Genomic DNA, 20,215 nt, shown 5'->3' with positions numbered 1-20,215 from the left:
GGGCCCAGATTAGATGCAGATCTCGAATGTTTCTGCGGTCGGTCTGTCTGTGCTGTCTGTCTGGGGGAGAGATTTTTACGACTGTTGCATCTTTTGGCTTCTGTCTCACTGAGAGAAATACTCTGAATTCTGCCTATGTGCAAAAATATTGATTCTATCTCAATTTAAGAACGAATTCCTTTACAATCTCTAATAAGATCTGAAAAAAGCAAGCTCAATAATATGTTTACTTGTGAATAACATGATTAATGCTAAGATATATCTAAATATATTCTTTACAATCTTCAATTTCTTTCTGTGTGCGGCTGCTGCTGCTGTTGATGATGTGTTTTGCCGGTGTCGTGTGGCCCATGTCAACTGGTTGCAGGTCGCCGTTGTAATTTGCCTCCTGGCATATGGCTTTTGCAGCAAACCGGCTTTGAGCACGCGTCTCGTCCTGGCTCAATAATTGTGCGACAGGTTCCAGGATTCCAATTCCAATTCCACCGCCAGAAGAAGCGGCAACAGCAGGTGCTCAATGCGGCTGGAGGGAATCCGGAATCAGCGCCAGGCTGCTGCTCCTTCTGCTGCTTACAACGAAAGGACATAAACATAAATGAGCCGATGTAATGTTGAGCCGCTGCTCCTTCTTGAGCCCATCCCCGATCGCCAGCCATCTCCCTCTATCTGTGCGTTACAGGTGCCTTTTCGGTTGCATCCCCTCCGCATTTTAATTGTGCGCCGAGCCGAGCCGAGAGCCGGCTTCACCTGCAGCTCAACTGACCTAAGACATCTTTTTTGCCCTTGCTCTTGGCCGGGCTCTTCACCTTTTTCTGTGTCTTGTATTTTTTTTTTTTTTAGCCGCAACTATTATTTTTATTAATAGCCAAAGTCAAAAGTCACCTGCCTGGGCACCAAGAGCTAAGGGTAGCCGGAAAACGGAACAGAACCCATCCGATCCGATTCGATTCGAACCGAGAGGAGGAGACAGGACCCCGAACCCGCAACATGCCGGGTGCTAAGGAGTGGGAGCAGCTCTTAAGACCACTTCTAAGATCAATTTCCTTCTCACATATTTTCCCCCGCACGGGTTTTCCATTGTTTGCGTTTTGGGGTTGCAGCTTTCAGAGTCTCTTGATAGCCATACTTTTTATTTTATTTTCTTTTCAGTTTTTTGTTTCCATGGGGGCTTGGCCTGCGACTGGAGAGCTAACTGTTGAATAAATTCCAAACGGCATGACAAATTATGTGGGCTCAGGTGTTATGCGGAAAAAGGGGTTAATAAACCGAGAGTCACCGCAGCGGAGAAACTCCAGCATATGGCTGCGCAGAAGTATCTGCTATATCTAATCGGGTCTGAAAAAATAGGATATATAGAATAGAATATAGATATGTAGATACATTTCAATCCCTGAAATTAATTCTAATGCAATTTATTAACAAAGTCCTTTAAAGTACTTAAAGGAACCCGTTTTAAGGATAATAATATCTTATTAGTGGCCAAAATTTGGTTTAGAATCCACTAGGAGCTCAGATATCTTACCCCTTCTATACTTTGACCTTGGAAAGGCTTATTGCCCACCTGTCAGCCTTATGCAAAAGCTGCATCTATGGCATCGGCTGATCAGACTCTACATTCTTTGAGTTTTGAGCCTCACTTTGTCGGCACTTGGCCACAAGTCCTTGAACTGCATTTTTCCTGGGCAACAATTGAACTGCATACTTGTGCCTCTCCCTTTCCTCCCTGCTGTTGTTGTTTTTTTTTTTTGTTCGTTCAATATTTTGTCAATTTCGATCAATTTGTGGCGTGCCAAAGAGCCAAGAACACAGGCCGAAGATCGGGTTTTTGGCCACAGAAAGTGGTCCCGAAGTGAAATCCTGCGGCTGGGGATCGCTGATTTCGTTGATTTCGTTGATTTCTGATTGCGGCTCAGTCGATGAATGGCGATAATGAGGGAAGTCGGTGATTTGTAAACTGCCAAACTTCATTTCGGGCGTTTTAAAGTGCCGCAAAATGCATTCGGACATTTCGATTACCGAAAATTGCGATCAGCAGCAGTCGTCGATGACCATTCCCCCTTTTCTCACTTTATTTCGCCAGCAATTAGTTCGAACTTCGAACACTTATTGGCGTTTTCCCCAAGGGGAAAGGGGAATCAGAAGGGGATGTGCTGGTGGGTTACCTGCTGTAACGCGGCGGCTTACAAAGAGCATTCCCGAGATGCCACTTTGGCCACAGATCAAAGATCACCGCGTCACCCGAAAACAGGAGCAACTTATTCCCCCGATCAATCGAGTACGTGCTGGCATTTGTCTATAAAATCAGGTTTTCGGTCAAAGTCCCCTAAAAAAAAAAAAGAAAATATTTGGAGCGCTTTGGACAATTTGTAGCAAAATTTGGGTCTTTCAAGGAGGAGGCTGTGTCCTTGATTCCCTGAGAATGTCTGATCTCAGGGAGTTAAGGGGGATGCTCGGTGGAATGAAATATTTACCCCACATAGAAGAGGTATTAGCGAAGCCAAAGATTTCTCTTTTAGGAAAAATATACAATTTTCTTAGGGGAATTGTCAAGCTGAACAAAAGTCTGTGATTTTCCATCAAGTAAAATATTCCAAGTTTGTAAACCGTTTCTTATATTATTAAGGAGAACAAAAATATTAAAAACTTTTAAACTAACTTCTAAAATATATTATTCAATTATATTCTATTTTATTTTAAACCCCAATATTTCCTATTTATCAGATAATCTCATTTCCATTTTCAGTCAATGATATCCCCCTTCAAATCCACACTTCCCAAAAACATCCATTAGTTCGTTCTCTTTTAGCTTTCAACTTTATTTTCCAAAAAATCATACGATATCTAACTAAACATAAATGCAATAAAAAATCATTGGGTAAGCTAGAAATTAAGAGTAAACTAAAAACATTCGCATATAAATGGTGTATAAATAATTGGGGGAGGATACTGAATTTGGACAAGTGGTCGCCAAGTGGTATTTCAATCGTTGGTGGTATTCTTTGGTACGTTTAGCTGCCAATTTTGGGTTAAGTTTAAACCAAATCGATACAGGTTAATGCAATAAATAAGATTACTTATCGAGCTATTTACGAGCTAATACGAAGAGTCTTGTTTCCATAACTAACCATAGGTATGTACAGGCTTACGGGCTACAGTTGAGCGGAATCCTAGTGGGAATGTGTAACAATAGAGCTTAATTCTAGGTAAATCTTTGCGGAGGCCTAAACAAAACAAACTTTGGCTTCTTAGCAGCGACTTAGACGTGGGGCCAACTGTGTGTGTATGTGTGTCTCTCTCTCGGTGTCCTTAGCTAATACTGGGATCCAAATCATCCAGATCTGGGCGGCCGCTGCCTGGGTCAGCAGCTGCTGCTGCTCACCTCCATCTTGAGGGGCATGAGGTCCTGCGGCTTGATGTCCTCCAGCGGCGCCTCCTCGTGCCGGCTCTCCCGATGGCGTCGCAGGTCCACCTTCCGCTGGAAGGACTGATCGCAGAGCCCGCAGCCGAAGGGCTTGTAGCCGGTGTGCTTCCTCATGTGCGTGATCAGGTTGGAGCTCTGGCTGAAGGCCTTCAGGCAGACGGTGCACTTGTGCGGCTTCTCGCCTGGAATCGAAGGGAAAATCAATAAACACATTACTCTTTGCTACTCGTGGTTTATTAATTGAGCTTTACAGCAATTAGACAAATTGAAAGGAGATAGAAATCTGACTCAACGCTATATATAGGCGAGGGTTGGTTCACGCTTCAGTCTTGGACATATTTACACTGTCTACATATACTCCCAGGACAGCTCTGATTTCCCCGGAAAACCCCACTCACCTGTGTGTATGTAGGTGTGCTTCTTCATGTCCGACTTCTGGTGGAACCGCTTGCCGCAGTACTGGCAGGGATACGGGCGGGTGTCGCTGTGGATGAGCAGATGCGTGGACAGGGTGGATGAACGCTTGAAGCTCTTGCCACACTGTTTGCACTGTAAAAAAAAAGAATAGAAAGAAAGAAGAATTGAATTAAAATACAAATTCTATGCCGGCGATTCACGGTAATGCCCGAAATGCCCCATATTTGAACAGCCTGTGCGTAGCCCCAAAAAAGCCGAGCAAAATCTGAAAAGAATGGCTTCAGCAATAGCCATACTATATATATAGACACACTCGCTGTGTGTGTGCCTGAGCCAAATTCTCAGTGGCAACATGATTTAAACTAGATTTGTGAGTGTTCAAATATTTGTCAGACAGGTGACGACAACAACCCCTCGGCCGAGGGAAAACCCAAAGCCAAAGGTAAGCCCCACTATATTCGCTTATTTTTTTCGCGGAGAAACAGCTAAGCAAATAGGGGGCTGTCTCCTCGGCCCAATGCTAAATCTCAAGTGAAACACTTTCCAGCCAGGAGTATATATGTATACTCGTCGTGTATTTGTGGGCCAAACACAGCTGGGACCCCATCGAATCGATCGCGGATTGGGCGATGTGGATACCGAGATGGAGATCCACGGGGCTGGCTGTAACATCTTCGGCTGTCGGTTGTCAGATTAAATGTTTAAACAGTTTGCGTGTTGCAGCAACATGCAAGCAGCAGGCAGCCAAGTAACCAAACATTGACACTCGGCCAGCTCACAAAGCCACTCAAATCGCTGGGACAAGTCAGCCAGCTCCGGCCTACGTGGGCGACATTTATTAAAAATATACCCAGCTACCCAGCACGAAAACGAAAAATGGGTAAAAGTGAGACAGTTTTTGTTGTTTCCCTCGAAAACCCAGCGTAATTTACAAATTGACACAAGTGTATCTGTATCTTTCTCCCTTATTGATTTTAATTTATATTTTTCCCCTCGTTGTTTTTGGGAGTTTCTATTTGCGCATTGCATTCGGAGTGGACCATATCCATGTCTCCACTGGCTAGACTCGGAGACCCAATTAGTTGCTCTATTGTTAAGCTGCGCTCGCGGCCTGAGCCGTAATGTCAATTTGCTTAGCTTCGACAACGGAACGGAAGTTGGCAAAACTCGAAAAAGCGCAAAAAAAAAGAGAGGAAAAAACAAGCGAAGGAGAAACCCCAAAGTCTGAGTCAGCCGGGTGGGCCTCCTACATGGAACAGATGTAAAGCACGCATTACAGAAAAAAAAAACTCCAAGAAAGAGTGCCCGCGCCTGCGCCAATGACTCCGGCAACTGTCTTCTCCCGTTGGCCATATGGCGGCCAGGTCCTGCAGCCTGGAAACCTATCGCATTTCACTGACCCTCGGCGAATGTGTGAAAAAAAAACGAAGGAATACGAGGACTCGCGGCGGGTGTTGATGGATATAAACTCAATATGACATCGGGGGTAGGCATAAGGTCCGACCCCGACCCCAGGCGAAGCCTTCTCGGGTTCCTCGGGGTCGTGTGCCTGCTCGATGGGACAACAATTTAATATCGAAATGACAATTATGATTGTAATTCGTACATAAATCTTCCCGACCCCCTCCACTCGCGCTAATCAAAATTATTTGATTAACTAATTGCGTGATTTCGATGGGACTTAATTGAATTTCCATAAGGCTCTATCTGCTCGGGTTGTATTACCAATTTTATGACAGTATTTGCTGTGCCACTTTTCCAAATTGAAAGTGGGCAGAGGGCAGCAAGGACAATTAAAACGCTTCGAGGACAAAATATGAAACAATTAACACAGGGGAATTGCCGTGGACACGCAATGCTTATGCAATGGAAATATCTAACAGCGAGGCCCCGTACACGTGATAAACCCATTAGATTAGGTCCTGCGAGAGTTCAGAGATTTTTCAAGCGATTTGCCCTCGATTTTCCCTGTTTTTTTTTTTTACCCCTGCATCAATATCCTGTTCGGGACTGCTTACCTGGAAGTTCCTGCCGCTGCGCTTCTCCTCGCCTTCGCCTTGGTACGAAGAGGAGCTGGACGAGCGACGCGCAACATCTGTGGCCGTCGAGTCAGGATGTTGCTGCTGGTGATGCTGCTGCTGCTGATGATGATGCAACTGCTGCTGCTGCTGCTGCGTCGGCTGTTGGTGTTGATTACGCATGTAGCCGAACTCGGCGGCGGCCACCAAGCCCATAAGAGCGGCTGCCGAGCGATTCTCCTGCTGCTCATCCTTGATGTCCTTGATGCGATGGGGCTGCTGTTGCTGCTGTTGTTGCTGCTGAGACTTGAGGTGCTGGGTGAGCAGCTCCAGGTTGTTGCCCGTCAGTCCCGCCATGAAGGCACTGCGGTGGGCATACAACTGCTGCTGGGCCACATCGAACTCCAGGTCACGGACGGGATTCGTTGACGGAGCGGACAGCGAGGAGATCGGTGACTGCAGCGAGGATATGGAGGCTGTTCGGCGCTCGTACTTGAACTTCCTCACTATGGGATCCACCTGGTGCTCCTCCTCCTCTTCCTCGTCCTCCATTTTCAGGGCATACTGCTCCCGGCGTGCTGATCTTTCGCACATCGAGGCCGGCGACCAGATGATGTTGCCCTGCGATCGCTGGCGCTGCTGCTGTGGGGTTCCGGAACCGGAGCTCTTTAGATTAACGGCCCTCAGTGGCGGTGGGGTCACGTTGAGAGCTTGCATCGGATGCAGGGGCTCCACCTCGCCGCTGCTGGAGCTGCTACGGCTGCTGTTGTGGCTGCTGCTGTTGCTGCTGCTGCGGTTGTGGTACTGCTCCTGGTCGCTTAGATCCGACTTGATGCGCTGCTTGGTGCTCAAGTTCAGAGGCATATCCTCGTCCTGCTCCTCCTGCCTGGCCAATTCGCTGCTGTGCTGCTGGCTGATATGGAGCTCGTGCTCTTTTTCGGGGGTCAGGGCGTAGTCACGATCCCGCTGTCCCAGCACCACGGAGGCTGGTGACTTGGGGGTCATGGGTGTGAGTGGAGTGCCAAGAGCCGTGGCCGAGGACAGCAGGAACTGGGGCCAGAGCAGGGCACTGGAGTAGAGCAGCGGGTTGTACAGAAAGGGAAGATCTGGGAGGGGATATATTTATGGTAGGGCTTTTAGTTGGATTTTTAACAAAGGAATTGAAGGGTGTTCTTACTTTTAAGAACTATCTAGGGGTCTAGGATTTGTTTCTAATATTTTAAATAAAATATTTATATGACTTTTTTGTATGTTTAAATATGGTTTAATTTCTAACAACTTCGCTTTATCTATCTAAGCTTTTAATAAGACATAGACAAGGTTTTTTATAGAGAAGGTCCTTAAGACCATCATAAGCTTTAATTGAACAAAATTCCTTATTATTCATAAGGAATTTCTATTATTTTGTTTCTTTCTTTAATTTCTAAATATTTTTTCTGACTTAGAAATCCGTGAAACAACGATTCTATCAATCTATCTATATAAATATCTATCTAATCATTCTCTAATCAATTCCTTACTAAACCTCATCCTTCTCTTAGATCAATCTCCAGCTCTAAAACTCACCTCTTCCGTTCAATTTCTGGGCGGCGGCGGAGGCGATCACGGTATTGAAGGCGGATGCCCGCTGCATCCACTGCTTGTCGAGGGCGGCTCCATTGTAGGCTGGACTCGGCTGCTGCGAGTGCGGCGATGGGGGCGGCGATAGGTGATTCATATTGATCTCTCGGTATTCACTTGGCTTATAGTTTGCCTTTAACTCTTTCTTCTACTTTCCGGGCTGAGGGATATATCGATCCTCAGTTTTCACTTTGCACACAAATCTCACTTTCGATCGCAGAGATCTTGGTTGACTTTTAAATTCGGCTGTGCGGGATTCTTGGCTCACTGGAGGCGAACACGTCCGTATCGCTCGGTGCTTCGCACCTGACTGAATCTTTGGCCGATTGCTCGGTTCTAAATTGAGCCAACGGTGAAGCGACTTGGCCCGAAAAAAAGGTACAAATCGAGCTCTGTTGTGTGTGTGGCTGAGTGTGCCTCAGTGTGACTGTGTGGCAGCAAGCCGAATCAAAACGAGCCCTCGCTGTGTTGGTGTTGGCTCTTTTGGTGGTGGCTCTGGCCCTTGGCTGTGTGTGTGTGTGTGTTGCCAACTCTGGTTTTTCACCTTTGGCGGCAGTTGGCGGCTGTTGCAGTTGCTGCTGATGTTGCTCTCGCCGTTGCTGCCTCTGCCGCTGCTGTTGTCCTGCATGTTGTAAGGGTCAAGACGCACAGTTAGGAGTAGCGCTGTGCTCCTTCGTGCCCTCCAACCCTCCTCCACTGCATCGTTCTGATACCGATCGTGAGCTCTCCCGCTCCTGGCTTCTGGCTCTGTTGTTTGGCAGCACGCGTTTCCCTACTAATTGGTATGCAGTTCGACTTTGGCGGGCGTTCGTTGTTGTCCTTTTCCCGCTGCCGTGTAACTGTTACAATTGCTGTTGGCTGTTGCCGTTGTTGCTGCTGCCACCAACTGTTGTTGGCTTGGGAATACTGCGAGGTAGAGGTACGGATAAAGGATCGAGGCTGGTGGATGGAGGCGGCAACCGGGAGGGGTGACTTACAAATATTTATGTGGATGGATCTGCGCATCTAACAGCTGTCGCGGCCACTCGAAATGAGTGCGTATTTTGGGAATTGTTTTAGATTATGCCACGATTGCTTTTAGATTTGGCCAAGATTCTAAATAGACACTTTTTGTGTTTTTTGTTTTAAATTTATTTAAGTTTTTTTTCATTATTAGAAATAGGTGTAAACTCTAAAAATTCGAAAAGGCCATAAAGTCAATGTAACAAGAATTTGTTATTAGATCTAAGGTTGCAGTTGCGATTTATCGGTAAGTTAGTTTACTTTTTATACCTTTTAAATGCGTATTGCATTTTTTAGAAAATACTTCAAATTTTAAGGAGAAGGCATAAATTTGTAAACCTTTAATTTCCACCTAAATGTTATTTATGAGTATTGTTTTAAGGCATGATTATCGAGATGATCAAAAAAAAAAATGATTGCCAAATGTCATATACATTCCAATACGTTATTAAAATACTAATGCGTTAATAGCAAATTATTGTAAAAATTTAGTTTATTTTTCAAAGTTCTAAGAAGCTAATTCCATAAAATTTGTCAAAAAATAACAAACATTTGAAACGTTAAATTCAGCATCTGTCTATTACCCTAATCAAAATTAGCGCAGAAAGCAATACGATTTCAAAATATTTACATTTTTGGCTTGGCTATTGATTTTTTATAGAATTTGATTTCCAAACTAAAAGTATAACGATATATATTCATTTTAAGTACCTGGAATGTGCATATTTTAGATCTTTTAAAGGGTGTTGATGGCCAATAACTTATGATTGCCAAAAGGCACATATATTTTGATTCCTTAGAGCAAGCAATATATATAAAAATATAAGTTTTCATCTAAAAGAGTTCGAGTTTTATTCCACTTGTTAACCAATTTAACAATGGGCTGAATGTAAATTATATTATCGTATTTCGAAATATTAGACTATGTTAATTCGCGAAATTTCTTCCTATTAAACAACTATATTATTTTGAAATATATTTTTTAATGATTTTTTCCCATAGTTAAGGACTCAATCATTTATATTTCCTTTCACAAATGCAATTAAAAACACTATAAGCAATGTAGACTTTACATTCTCGTTGAATCCTTTACATTAAAATACTCTCAAGAGACCAGCACCTGCCACTTTCTCCCTCCCTGGCTAGCTGCACCTTTTCCCAGCCCGAGCTTATCCTTCTTCGGTCGGGATCCTCCTTCGCCACGCTTGGCCACCTCGTCCTGGCCGCCACGATACCAGTTTATCTAAGAGTATCCTTGGCTCGGGGCACACCTGCCTAGAAAACGAGTCAAGAAGAAGACACGGCGGCGGGCGCGCACTTCCACATTTAACGATCCTTTTCCTTCGGTGGCGTCGGCAATTTTTCTCAATCCCCTTTCCTCTGTTTTTTTTTTTTTCTTTTGGCGCAATTTCCTTGAAAGGACATGTGCCACGTTGAGGCGACACCGACATTCCAATGGACACGAGTCCGCCACGGGCTGCCGCTGCCTATCTAGCGAAGCGTGCTACGTAGCTACGAGGCCTGAAAAGCGGGCCAAAATGGGGGAATTTCGACTGCGATGAGGGCCGGCTCAAGTCGGTGGCATCGTTGCGCTTGGCAGCGTTTCTCTCCTCCTCCGTGGCTAAGGGCGCGTGCCTCTGCCCCTCCGACTCACTCCCGCAACCCCTATGGCTGTGTAACGGATTCACCTTATGCCGCTCACATCTATCATCGTCCGATATGCGCAGTCGAGGCGGAATTCACTCAGAAAAAGAGTATTTGCGTTTGTTTTTGATTTTGATTAAGGGAAATCATGACTAATTTAAAAGTTTTTTTTTTAATATTTTCGAGTTTTATGAATATGAATCCCAATTATTTATAGAGTCTTAAGGGATTCAGGTTCCAGAAATAGTTACAATATATAAATATATTATTTATCCCTTTAGATTACCTTTAATATAATTTCTATATATAATGTTCCTATTTTTATAATTGATTAAAAAGAAAGATTCCTTTAAAAATACATACATTTATTTTAAAGTCATACTTCTTGCGTAAACTTAAGACCACTTTCCAGGAAACTAATGATATTAGGATAATTCTTATCCCTAGATTTTTCTATATTTATTTTTCTGAGTGCAATGCAGCACGGTAAAAAAACAGTGCAGCAGTCGTAAATAATTTCCCTCTTCTTTTTTTTCGAATCGGCGACATTTTATTTACGACACCCTCCGATTCCAAGATCCCCTGTGTTGTGTTTGTGTTCCCGCCTGGCCAAATCGCATTCGGAAATGCCGCTGCACTTGGCCTCTTGGCTCGTGGCTCGTGGCTCTCGGCCCGCCAATCGCTGATTGGCCAAAGCGGCTGAGAGGGCGGGTAACACACACACAGACGAGTGTGTGCGCACACACGGAACGGGTTTACCTGCGAGGTGAGGTTTACCTCAGGTGAGGTGAGTTTGCTGCTAGCTTGGGAGGAGGTTGTGTGGGCTGCGTGGACCGTTAGAAGTTGGATTGGCTGAATGGAGACTCAAGTGATGAATGGTCCAGGGGCTTTGGTGAATGGTTGGAGATCATCTTTTGATTCAATCCGATTGAGAATTTCTGTAATTTAGAAATTTTAGATACTTTAAAACTTCTGTTTTTAAATAAGAAAACTATTCTACATATTATGAAGGAAAGGAAGAATTTATTTACTAAAGGAAAGTGTTAAAATATTTAAATAAAAAACTCAAAAATGTATATATTATTTCCTTAGAAAAATAATAGGAAAAAATAATAGGTATTTCTCTTCAAAATTAGGTTATTAAAACCTTAAATATTTGACGAGTTGCTGTTCTTTTGGCGATATCCTAGATTTATTCTAGACAATAATTATAAAGAATAATTGAATTAATAAACAAATATTCATATTTTCTTACAATGCACCTGATTTTGTATATATATTAAGCTTATTATTTGTTCAGCTATTTTCTAAATAAACTTACAGAAATAACTTGACTCAAGCTCAAAAGATACAAGTTCCTTGAATATTTGTTACCAATTGATTTACCAAAACAACTTTGGTTACCCCGCTGCTGAGATTCCAGGCTCCAGACTCCGCTCTCCTCCCACGGCCCAGCCTCGCCACCGATCCTTGCTGATTTATCGTACTATCTGCCGACATCGTTTAAGGCACCGAGAGACCATTTAAGTATTCTCTATTTGTCTCACAGTGGGTGCTGGTCAGGGGGCTGCTTCTGCTGTTGCTGCTGGAAAATTCCTTACAACAAATCAGACGGAAATCTGTAATAAATTTATTATTATGTAGCCTGGCCATGCGGATTATAATTGTCTTGGCAACAAATGGAGGCCGGAACGGTGCCCATGGCGAGGCGACATTGGCCACTGCCCGGCTACTGGTTATGAGCACAAGCACCAGGAGGATTCGGACTCGGAGTAGGAGTAGGAGTCGTCGCTGTCGTCGGTTCATATCGTGCAGATTGTTGGCAATTATTAAAATGATAATTGCACAAATCTGGCTATCAATTGACGACCATCGAAGACCTTAGGCCAGCCAGCCGACCGACCGACCGACCGACCATCGGCCAAAACGAGCGAAAGCCGCGCACAGCAGCAAAGCCCCCGGGTGCAGACGCATGCGCAGATGCCAGTTCCCAGTTGCCAACTCCAGCTCTTGGCCAGGTCTTGCTCTTGGCTCTCGGTTTGTTGCCCATTTACTGGGCCTCTTATCATGCGGCGTTGGAGCGCTGTGCGGCTTTTCGCCAGCGTTGACAATTTGGTATTAATTTAAGACAACAACAGCGGACCAGGCCCAGTCCGGGGCAACAGTTGGCCACTTGGGCCACTGCCACGGTTGGCCAGCAAAACAAAAGACGGACATTTACATGCTGCCAACGAGGCTAACAATGAAATCTGCGTAGTTTGTTTTGACCCAAAGCGGCAGGGGGATAACCAGCTTAGTCAGAGTGGTGAGGTGGGACCAGAGTTGGAAATTGTTATAAGAAAAAGTGATTTAATAAACCCTATGATGAAGAATTAAGTTGGAGAATAAAGACAGGGTTAAACTCGGAACATAAAAATATCTAAACTAATAGAATCCTTCACAGCCTCATAATTTTTTAATAAAATATGATGTGACGAATTATAAGATTTTCTATTTCTATTTATTCAAGCATTTCCTTTATAAGTAATTTGTTTTTATAAATATATTTTATTAAAAGGAAAAGATGTTTTTCTCGGTCACACTGCATAGCTTTTCTCGGCTTCGCTCTGCTTAGCTTTGCTTAGTTTTCCTTTGTTTTTGGGCCAACTTTTGTCCCTCTGCTGCGTCTGCGCACAATTATAAAACAAAATTGATAAAATTATTGTTGCTGTTGCTGCTGCTGTGGGCCAGGCTCGAGCTCCAAGGAGCCACGATGGGCGATTAGGCCAAAGCCAAAAGGTTGCCAGTTGCCGTTGCCGTTGACCAGAAGTTGCAGAGGGAGCAGCAGAGACCCCATTCGCATGATGAAAATCAGCGAGTGCCGCAGGAAGCCACTGGAATCTATGGTAATACGGCGCTGGGTTGCTGGGATGGGAGCTCGTTCCGGCCGCTAGGTGGCTAAATGAAATTTATTTCAATTTCATTCGATATTAATTGCAAATGGCCATAAGATTGAATTCCAATGGCCTGCCCTATTTGGAGACGGAGTGGAGGCCTAACAAATCGGGCCAGCGACTTCTCACTCGCGGACAATGTCGGTGGCTTGTTAGGACTGTGTGTTTCTTGGCTCCTGGTCAGACCTCCTCCTCCTCCTCCTCCTCGAGGGGCTGTGGCGCCACGACAACGATTTCGGGCTACAAATAAGGCACCGACCGGGGGTCTCGCCCGCACAAATCTCTGACAGTTGAACGCCGTTTGTCGTTTGTCGTAATTAGCAGCCAAATGGTTAACTTACGATACCTTACCTTACCTTTCCTTTCACCCTCCTCATCCTCCTTCTGCTATAGTCACTATTTTGACCATTTCTGGAGCTGGAACTGTGCGAAAGTTCAGGACGGTGTTCCGGGGGCTAGACCGAGGCCAGGGAATTGGCGGACTTTCGAAATGGCAACCCACACGCTGACACAATTAAGCCAAACACATGTCGTCCCCGGCGGAGATAAGCCATTTATTAACTTTTCACAAGACCTCCAAATGATGCCATAATCTCCGCTTACGGTTAGACATATGGGAGAGGAGCCGCCGAGAGGGCTATCTGCCCGGCAGCCGAAAGATGCAAACAGATAGAACGGAAGGAGGATCTATAGGGGAACCCAAGGGCGACTTTATGATACTCTGGAAGCCAGGACTGTTCTAAGAGGTGAACGGAACTACTAACTAAAAGGTCCTTGAAGAAATTCCCAATAATTAGAGATCTAAATAGTTTAGTAACTATCTATTAATTATAAGCTTTCATGCTATTTTAAAGATTATAAAACTTGAATGTCTATAAAGAAGGCATCCTTCGACTTCAGTGATTCTACTATAACTCTTAATATCATATATGAAATTCAGCCACATACACTCCCTCCCAGGTTAATTGCTTAATTTATTCTACCGATCATCTGGCTCGACTAAGTTGTAATGCCCCAACTCGGGACGGTAATTTACTGCTGCTAAACTGCGGCTACTGTTTCGCTTCGGGGACCTCCAACGAGCGCCGCTTGACAAGATCCCAGGCAGCAAACAAACCCAAAGGAAGCTGCGGCTGAAGCTCGGCCAACAATTGAACTGCAATAAAACAATTTACCCAAAATAGCGCTCGGCCCAAGAGCAATCTGCTGGTTAACCCGACATCTGACTGTTGCCACACTGAGCAAAAATAACTGAAATGTATTTAGTACAAATATGAATACACCTTTTATAATTTTTTTTTCCCAGTTGAGTAGCCTTCATGAATTGGATATTTATACCCTTAAAGGGTATCTTAAAGTTAGTTTACGAAGTGAAGAAGTCTTTTTTGACTCTATATATAATATATCTTGATCAGCATTAACCATTTACCTAATTTTTATCAATTTTAGGTGGCTATTAGACCCATCCAGGCTCTAGGGTAAAGCTTGTCCCTTTTTGTTTTTGAAAACCTACCCTTTTTGTATTAATTTTTCTGCCAGTGCACGACTACCACTGGGACTGGGCCCTGGAGCAACATTTATCATTGAAATGTGGCGTGCGGCTTCTACGCAGTCGCAGCAGCAGCCGTTGCCGAGGATGCTTTGCGGCACCAAAACGAGCTCCCGAAACTCTCTTTTGACTTTGGCGGTTGCTTTGCATATATGCAGTGTGGGGCAGGGCTCCAAGGGGCGGCAGAGGGGCGTGCCAGTTGGCCGATAAACTAGCCAGTTTAGCCGTCCAGTCAGCCGCGTAAGTCAGAGGCACTTCGACCGTGGACCGGGAAAATCAATTCATTGGCAACCGAAGCAAACTGAAACTGAACAGATTTCCCTTTATCTCCTGGCGGCGGCCTCTAGCCTGTCCGTCTCGGCTGGTCGGCTGATTTGCATATGTTTTAGTGCTGCTCCTGTTGGGTACTTTGTTGCCTCGGTAGTGGCCACAAAGGCCCTCATAATTGCTTGATTTAGCGACCCATTCAAGACGAGTAGTCGGCGCCAGTTGCATCTCTGGCCCACAGCTCCCGGCGATCGCTGGCTCTCAAGTTCCCGGGCTATCCCCTCGGGTGCAAATTGTCGGCCGAGAATGCTACGTGTGGCGCTGCCTGCACGTGGAAAAATATATGAGCATGATCAATAAATTAATCAAATATTTAATGGTAATAAAATGTCATAAAGACCTGGCTGGCTTGGAACCTATAAACACACCATATTCATATATTTTTATTATATAATTTAATTCCCTTTCAAGTCGAGTTCTAGGTTCTCTTTTTTGTTTTCTGTGCAGACTCCACTGTTATGGTTTTCGCTGTTGTAGTGATCACAGTGGTAGTGGGTGTCGTGGCGGTTTGTGTCGCGTAAATTGCCAAGCAATTCATAAATGTCAACGCGTCTTGCATGAGCGATGGAAACAGGCTGCTGGGAGGCTCCGAGTTGGGGAGATTTATGTGTTTGTTTGGCCAGTGGCATCGGTTGGTCAACAATTAGAAAAGGTTCAAGAACCCAAAGCCGGCTAATCTAAACAGAAGCTCAAGAAAAGAAACAGATTGAACAGATTTTTTTGTTAATTATCAGAGAAGCACCATGGAAACCTTTATATAATTATAATAAACGGAACTGGTTTTATCTTTTATATTTCCTTACCCCCAGGATATTAAAATTTTTGAATAGAATATGTGCTAAGCCCTAACATCTGTTTATTCTTCACCCCTTACCTTTTTTTTCTGTTAAAAAAGATTTCTAATATTAACAGACTGTAAGCCTATGGGTAATACCTAACTTCAGAAACGTTCAAATAAAAAATCTTACAACTGTAGCCTAAACTTCATTACGGTATCATAAAGTTAAGTTTAAAAGACGCTCTCTCTCGCCACCAGTTTCCCTTGACACCGAGCCCTTTCGACTCTATTTGCTCCTTTTTGCATCCTGCTGACTTCCAACTGTCCTCGTCTTGGCCTCTGATCAAAATATTTGCATAAGCAGAAGCCTGAATTACAGTTCAAGTCCGAAAACCTCGACGGCAAAGAGCGAAAGGCAAAAACTAAAGGTGAGCAGCGGCGTCATGTGCGCTCAGATACAGATACAGAGGCACCGAGCCGAAACCCAACCAAGTCGACGACGACAGCAGGCACGCGCCCCGATCCCCAGGCCCGAACCCAGGAACTCAGGTAGTGCAAGGCAGCCTGCCAAAAGGAAGGCGAAAAAGCAAAGAGAGCAAAAAACAAGGACCCAGAAATGTGCAACTGTTGGGCAAACGATCGCACGGGTGAATAACCCATGAGATGTTCCTCAGGGAATCTCGATCTAGTGGAGCTTAGTTTATAATTTTCGGCAGGAAAAAGCTGCTGCTGCTGCTGCTGCTTTTGATGGAAGATGTTATCGTATCTAATATCTGTGCGCGCTGCTCGATCAAATTACAGTTCCGGTCAAGATTGAGCATTTGGTTCCGCTCTGGACCCAAAGGACCAAGGGTATCCTGCCCGTTAACCTCAACTTAATGATTTGGCCGCTGCTGCCTTTGGTTGCCTTTGCTGCCTGCGCTTCAAGTGCAGCATATGGCGTTTTCCCCGCTCGCTGTGGCTTCAGCACAACTGACGCAGGATACGCAGGACGCAGGATCGCAATGCCGGCCTACCTACGAGCTCACTTCCTATCCTGCACCTTCCCCTCCCTCTGCCTCTTTCATCCGGGAGTATGTAAAAAGATCAATCAAATATTGAGTTCCCTTCGTCGAGTTTGACGCTCCCTAGAAGGAATTCTACTCGTATCTAGATGCCACTTGACTCTGGCATTTTTTTTTTTAGCGTTTTTACCGTGTAATAATGGGTATTGAGGTGGGCAGGGTATGCAGAGGGTATGCCAAGGATACATCATTTAAAATTAAAAATATTAAAAAATCTCATTTCTAAGTAATTTCAATTTATTTCTAGCATATTTCCTTTTTAAAATATTAACTATAATAACTCTTCTGATAATAATAATATGTATGATATCTTTTTCAATTATGAAACCATTTCTTTTTGTTCTAGGACATCTCCTAGTCGTTCTGTAACATTCTTTGTGTTTTCTGCCTTTTGCTCAACAGGCAATTTTTATTTTCTTATTTTTCGAATGCCGGTGCTGCTGTGCACCTGCTTGTAGCCTTTTTGGTGCCAGGACGCGCGTCTTTTGACCGCAATCGTGGCCCAGGCCTCGCCAGGAAAGCAGGACAAAGCAAAAATAAGTACCGCACTTACAGGCCAGGCAGACAGCCGGCATACTTACATATGGACATATGTATGTGACTCGCTTAACTGTTAAGCTTGGCGCGCTTACAACATCGCCGAGGACTCGGAAGATACTGGGGAGCAAGGATCCTGCAGAGAGTGTGTGCCAAAAAGGAAACCGCAGTTTTACAGAAAAATCGCAAAAGCCAAAACGAATCCGAGCTCCTCGTCGTTCGTCCTGGGCCCCACAAACCACTTTCGTTTATTTTAATTTGGCCTGCGGTCCTGGGGATCGGGCAGAGATCGGAGATCGGGGTAAGGGCTAAGGGGAATCGAGGATCGGAGAATTGGCAGCCAGCCTGCTGCAATCTGACAAGAGCCTGCTGCATTTAATAACTGTTTTCGTTTTTGCCGCTTGTACAGGGATACTCTTTCAAAGGGCAACGCAAATGGGAACAGAGAAACGTTTTATTCGTTTTATAAATCTCTCACAAAAATCTACCTAAATTGCCATAAATATAAAAACAAAGCCAGACCAGGACGCAGAATAATTTTAAATGAAACATTCTCTGCTTTACTATTTTTAATACTATTAACTTCAATCTACTGCTAAAATCTTTACTCCAAGAGTATTTAAAGCTTCGGTTTACCAAAGCTTAGCTCTATATTTTATGTTTTCTGTTCCAACAACTCCCAAGCTCATCTGCTGGTGTGTGTGAGACCCCGGAGTGCTCACGACCTGGTCTTGTATCTGGACACTCAATAGCGGTTTGCGGTGCACGTGCCACTTTTTGCAGCTTGCACGAGATGTCCACCGGTCGGTCGACCGACTTCTTATCTCCCCAAACACCGCGCCTTGAGTTTAATTAAGTTTTATTTATGTTAACGAGCCCTTGGCTTTTAGTCAAATCAAAGTACAGGGCTCGAGCATGGACGCCAGATTCGCCAAGTCAATGTAGAACGTATTAGACATATTCAGAGGGATTTTTGATTAATCAGGGCAAGGACTTATAGTACTCTTTATACTAGGGTTCGCAAATAAGAGTTAAAACTTAAACTTAATACCAAAAATTGAGCTGGCACGAATGACTTTCCAGAAACTAGTAGTACATTTTTATAAAGAATATGAATTTATTAATACCTGTTTAATTTTAATAAAAACAAAACCGTACAATTTTGATTAATCTATAAAAGTTGAAAAATAACTTTTATTTGTTAATTTTTTAAAATTATAATTAATAAAAAAATAAGAATTATTTTTTCAATTTGCATTATGCATTGTTATGTATTGTATTATTTGTTGAATTGAAATAACTTTTGAACGCAGCGGTATTAAAAAAATAACATGTATAAGATAAGTTAACTTATGTAACATATGTACATACATATATGTATACATATATAAATAAACAAAGCCAAGTCAATCTTAATATTTCTTAACTTTTTTTTTTTAACCACAAAACAAAGGGTTTTAACCCTTTTTTTTTTTATTTTTTTTTTAATTTTACATATACAAAAATATTATACAAATAAAACCATTTTTACAACTTGTAGAAAGTAAAGTAACCCAATGTAAAGTAAGAAAGCCAACGTAAAAACGTAAAAAGCTCAAAAAGCTATAACAATGTACAAAAACTTGAATGGCAGCAAATGCAAAAAAGAAAAACGAAAAAGGGACCAAAAAAGTGTCTTTTCTCCGTCTAACTCGAATTTTTAATTGGTATTTTTTATTTTCTTTTTTCATAATCTAATTAGGCTTTTCATATTATATAAAATTACGGCAACCATTATATATAATATCGGGAATTCAAGCATCTTTCTTTAGTTTCTAGTGTCTGGTGAACTATAATTCACTTAAGCTGATCGAAGGCCTGTCGAAGCATCTGATTGCACAGGGCTGCGAAGGGATTGATTTCCACAAGCTAAAAAGGACAATGCTAACTCTATTAGTTTTCAGGTTAAGCTTCATCCATTACCTGTTCTTTGGCAAACTTGCTGCCCAACTGAGCTGCTGCCTCGAAATCGGATCGGGCTGCATCCAAGTTATCCAGCTTGCGATAGAGAACCCCTCGCTGGCAAAGTGCGTGGCTTTTGGTGCGGTTCTCCTGAGGACTAGCCAGTTCTACGGCCCTATTTAAGTCATCCAGGGCCTCTGAAAATATGAATATCTGCTTAATAAGTCTGCACAAATTGATTATGTGTAGCGGAAATTAAGATAAAAATTAAAGAGAAAAACCACCTTCATCCCGCTGCGCCAGTCGTAGTGCCTGAGCCCGATTGTTCAGCACTGAGGGCCTCTGGGCCAGATCTAAGGCCTGGCGGAATAGCTCCAGGGCCTCCGTTAGCTCCCCCTTTTCGGACAAGCAAATGGCCTTCAGCTCCAGCTCCCTGGACGCCCTGATGGCTTCCGTGTCGGGCTCTAGATCTATTAGGTCGGCTTCGGCGGGCACTGCGTCATTCGGCTGGAGGCTACTGAGCTCGAGGGGATTGAAGATGGAATCCAGCACCTGCTGGTCATGTGGACTCAGCTTGAGATTGGCCTGCGGCATTATCCGATGTGATATACTGGAGGGTTACGAGCAAACTAATAGACAAAACATCAAAACAAACTGGACTGAGGAGACCAAAATGCAAATTGTGTGGTTCAACCTGTTCGGAGAGCAAGATGCTTGGAAAAATCTTAATTAAATATGCGAATTGAATCGTTTAATATGCCTGTTGATATATTCATAGAGATCAGTCCAAATGGTTGGATTATAGACAGAGAGTGAGAATGCAGTGCTCAGATAAGTCTCGGGATATGCCTTTGAAGCTTGATTGGAAAAGTCAAGATCGGTAGACCTATTTAAGGTGTTTCTCACCAAATTTAATGGGACACTCTAGGTTTATATGATTCATGATTCTTGATAATAATTAATA

General features: G+C 43.6%; 2 protein-coding genes and 1 long non-coding RNA gene across 4 annotated transcripts; 1 reads left to right on the top strand and 2 right to left on the bottom strand.

The window, feature by feature from the left end:
* The first annotated feature begins 2,864 nt into the window (after positions 1–2,864).
* LOC138928617 (uncharacterized) lies at positions 2,865–3,469 on the top strand. Its single transcript, XR_011445022.1, has 3 exons — positions 2,865–3,130; positions 3,204–3,280; positions 3,337–3,469. It is a non-coding gene; the product is annotated as an uncharacterized lncRNA (long non-coding RNA).
* sens (senseless) lies at positions 3,098–7,767 on the bottom strand. 2 transcript variants are annotated; one of them, XM_017167362.2, is made up of 4 exons: positions 7,423–7,767; positions 5,857–6,962; positions 3,820–3,970; positions 3,098–3,603 (listed from the first exon to the last, which is right to left on the bottom strand). In XM_017167362.2, exons 1-4 carry the CDS (start codon positions 7,571–7,573, stop codon positions 3,359–3,361), a joined length of 1,653 nt encoding a protein of 550 aa, XP_017022851.1. In that variant the 5' UTR covers positions 7,574–7,767; the 3' UTR covers positions 3,098–3,358. The 2 variants fall into 2 exon arrangements, with proteins under 2 accessions (XP_017022851.1, XP_070142055.1); XM_070285954.1 differs by lacking the exon at positions 7,423–7,767 and adding an exon at positions 7,034–7,232.
* Positions 7,768–18,982: 11,215 nt separating this feature from the next.
* Positions 18,983–19,861, bottom strand: LOC108075129 (tetratricopeptide repeat protein 36 homolog). The gene is made up of 3 exons (XM_017167412.2): positions 19,536–19,861; positions 19,273–19,448; positions 18,983–19,218 (listed from the first exon to the last, which is right to left on the bottom strand). The coding sequence occupies exons 1-3, from the start codon at positions 19,843–19,845 to the stop codon at positions 19,147–19,149; spliced, it is 558 nt and encodes a 185-aa protein (XP_017022901.1). The 5' UTR covers positions 19,846–19,861; the 3' UTR covers positions 18,983–19,146.
* Between the last annotated feature and the right edge of the window lie 354 nt (positions 19,862–20,215).

Source organism: Drosophila kikkawai, chromosome 3L, assembly GCF_030179895.1.
Source record: "Drosophila kikkawai strain 14028-0561.14 chromosome 3L, DkikHiC1v2, whole genome shotgun sequence".
Lineage (NCBI taxonomy): Eukaryota > Metazoa > Arthropoda > Insecta > Diptera > Drosophilidae > Drosophila > Drosophila kikkawai.
The sequence above is the reverse complement of the archived record's forward strand: the minus strand, read 5'-3'. Positions and strand labels throughout refer to the sequence as shown.

Excerpts from the sequence above, each read along its gene's own strand:
- sens (XM_017167362.2), bottom strand. The coding sequence starts at position 7,573 with ATGAATCACCTATCGCCGCCCCCATCGCCGCACTCGCAGCAGCCGAGT. Across the intron at positions 6,963-7,422 it reads CCAGAAATTGAACGGAAGAG|ATCTTCCCTTTCTGTACAAC; the intron begins GTGAGTTTTAGA and ends ATCCCCTCCCAG. Across the intron at positions 3,604-3,819 it reads GCACACCTACATACACACAG|GCGAGAAGCCGCACAAGTGC; the intron begins GTGAGTGGGGTT and ends CTTCGATTCCAG.
- LOC108075129 (XM_017167412.2), bottom strand. The coding sequence starts at position 19,845 with ATGCCGCAGGCCAATCTCAAGCTGAGTCCACATGACCAGCAGGTGCTG. Across the intron at positions 19,449-19,535 it reads ACTGGCGCAGCGGGATGAAG|AGGCCCTGGATGACTTAAAT; the intron begins GTGGTTTTTCTC and ends TCATATTTTCAG. Across the intron at positions 19,219-19,272 it reads GCAAGTTTGCCAAAGAACAG|CTTGTGGAAATCAATCCCTT; the intron begins GTAATGGATGAA and ends TGTCCTTTTTAG.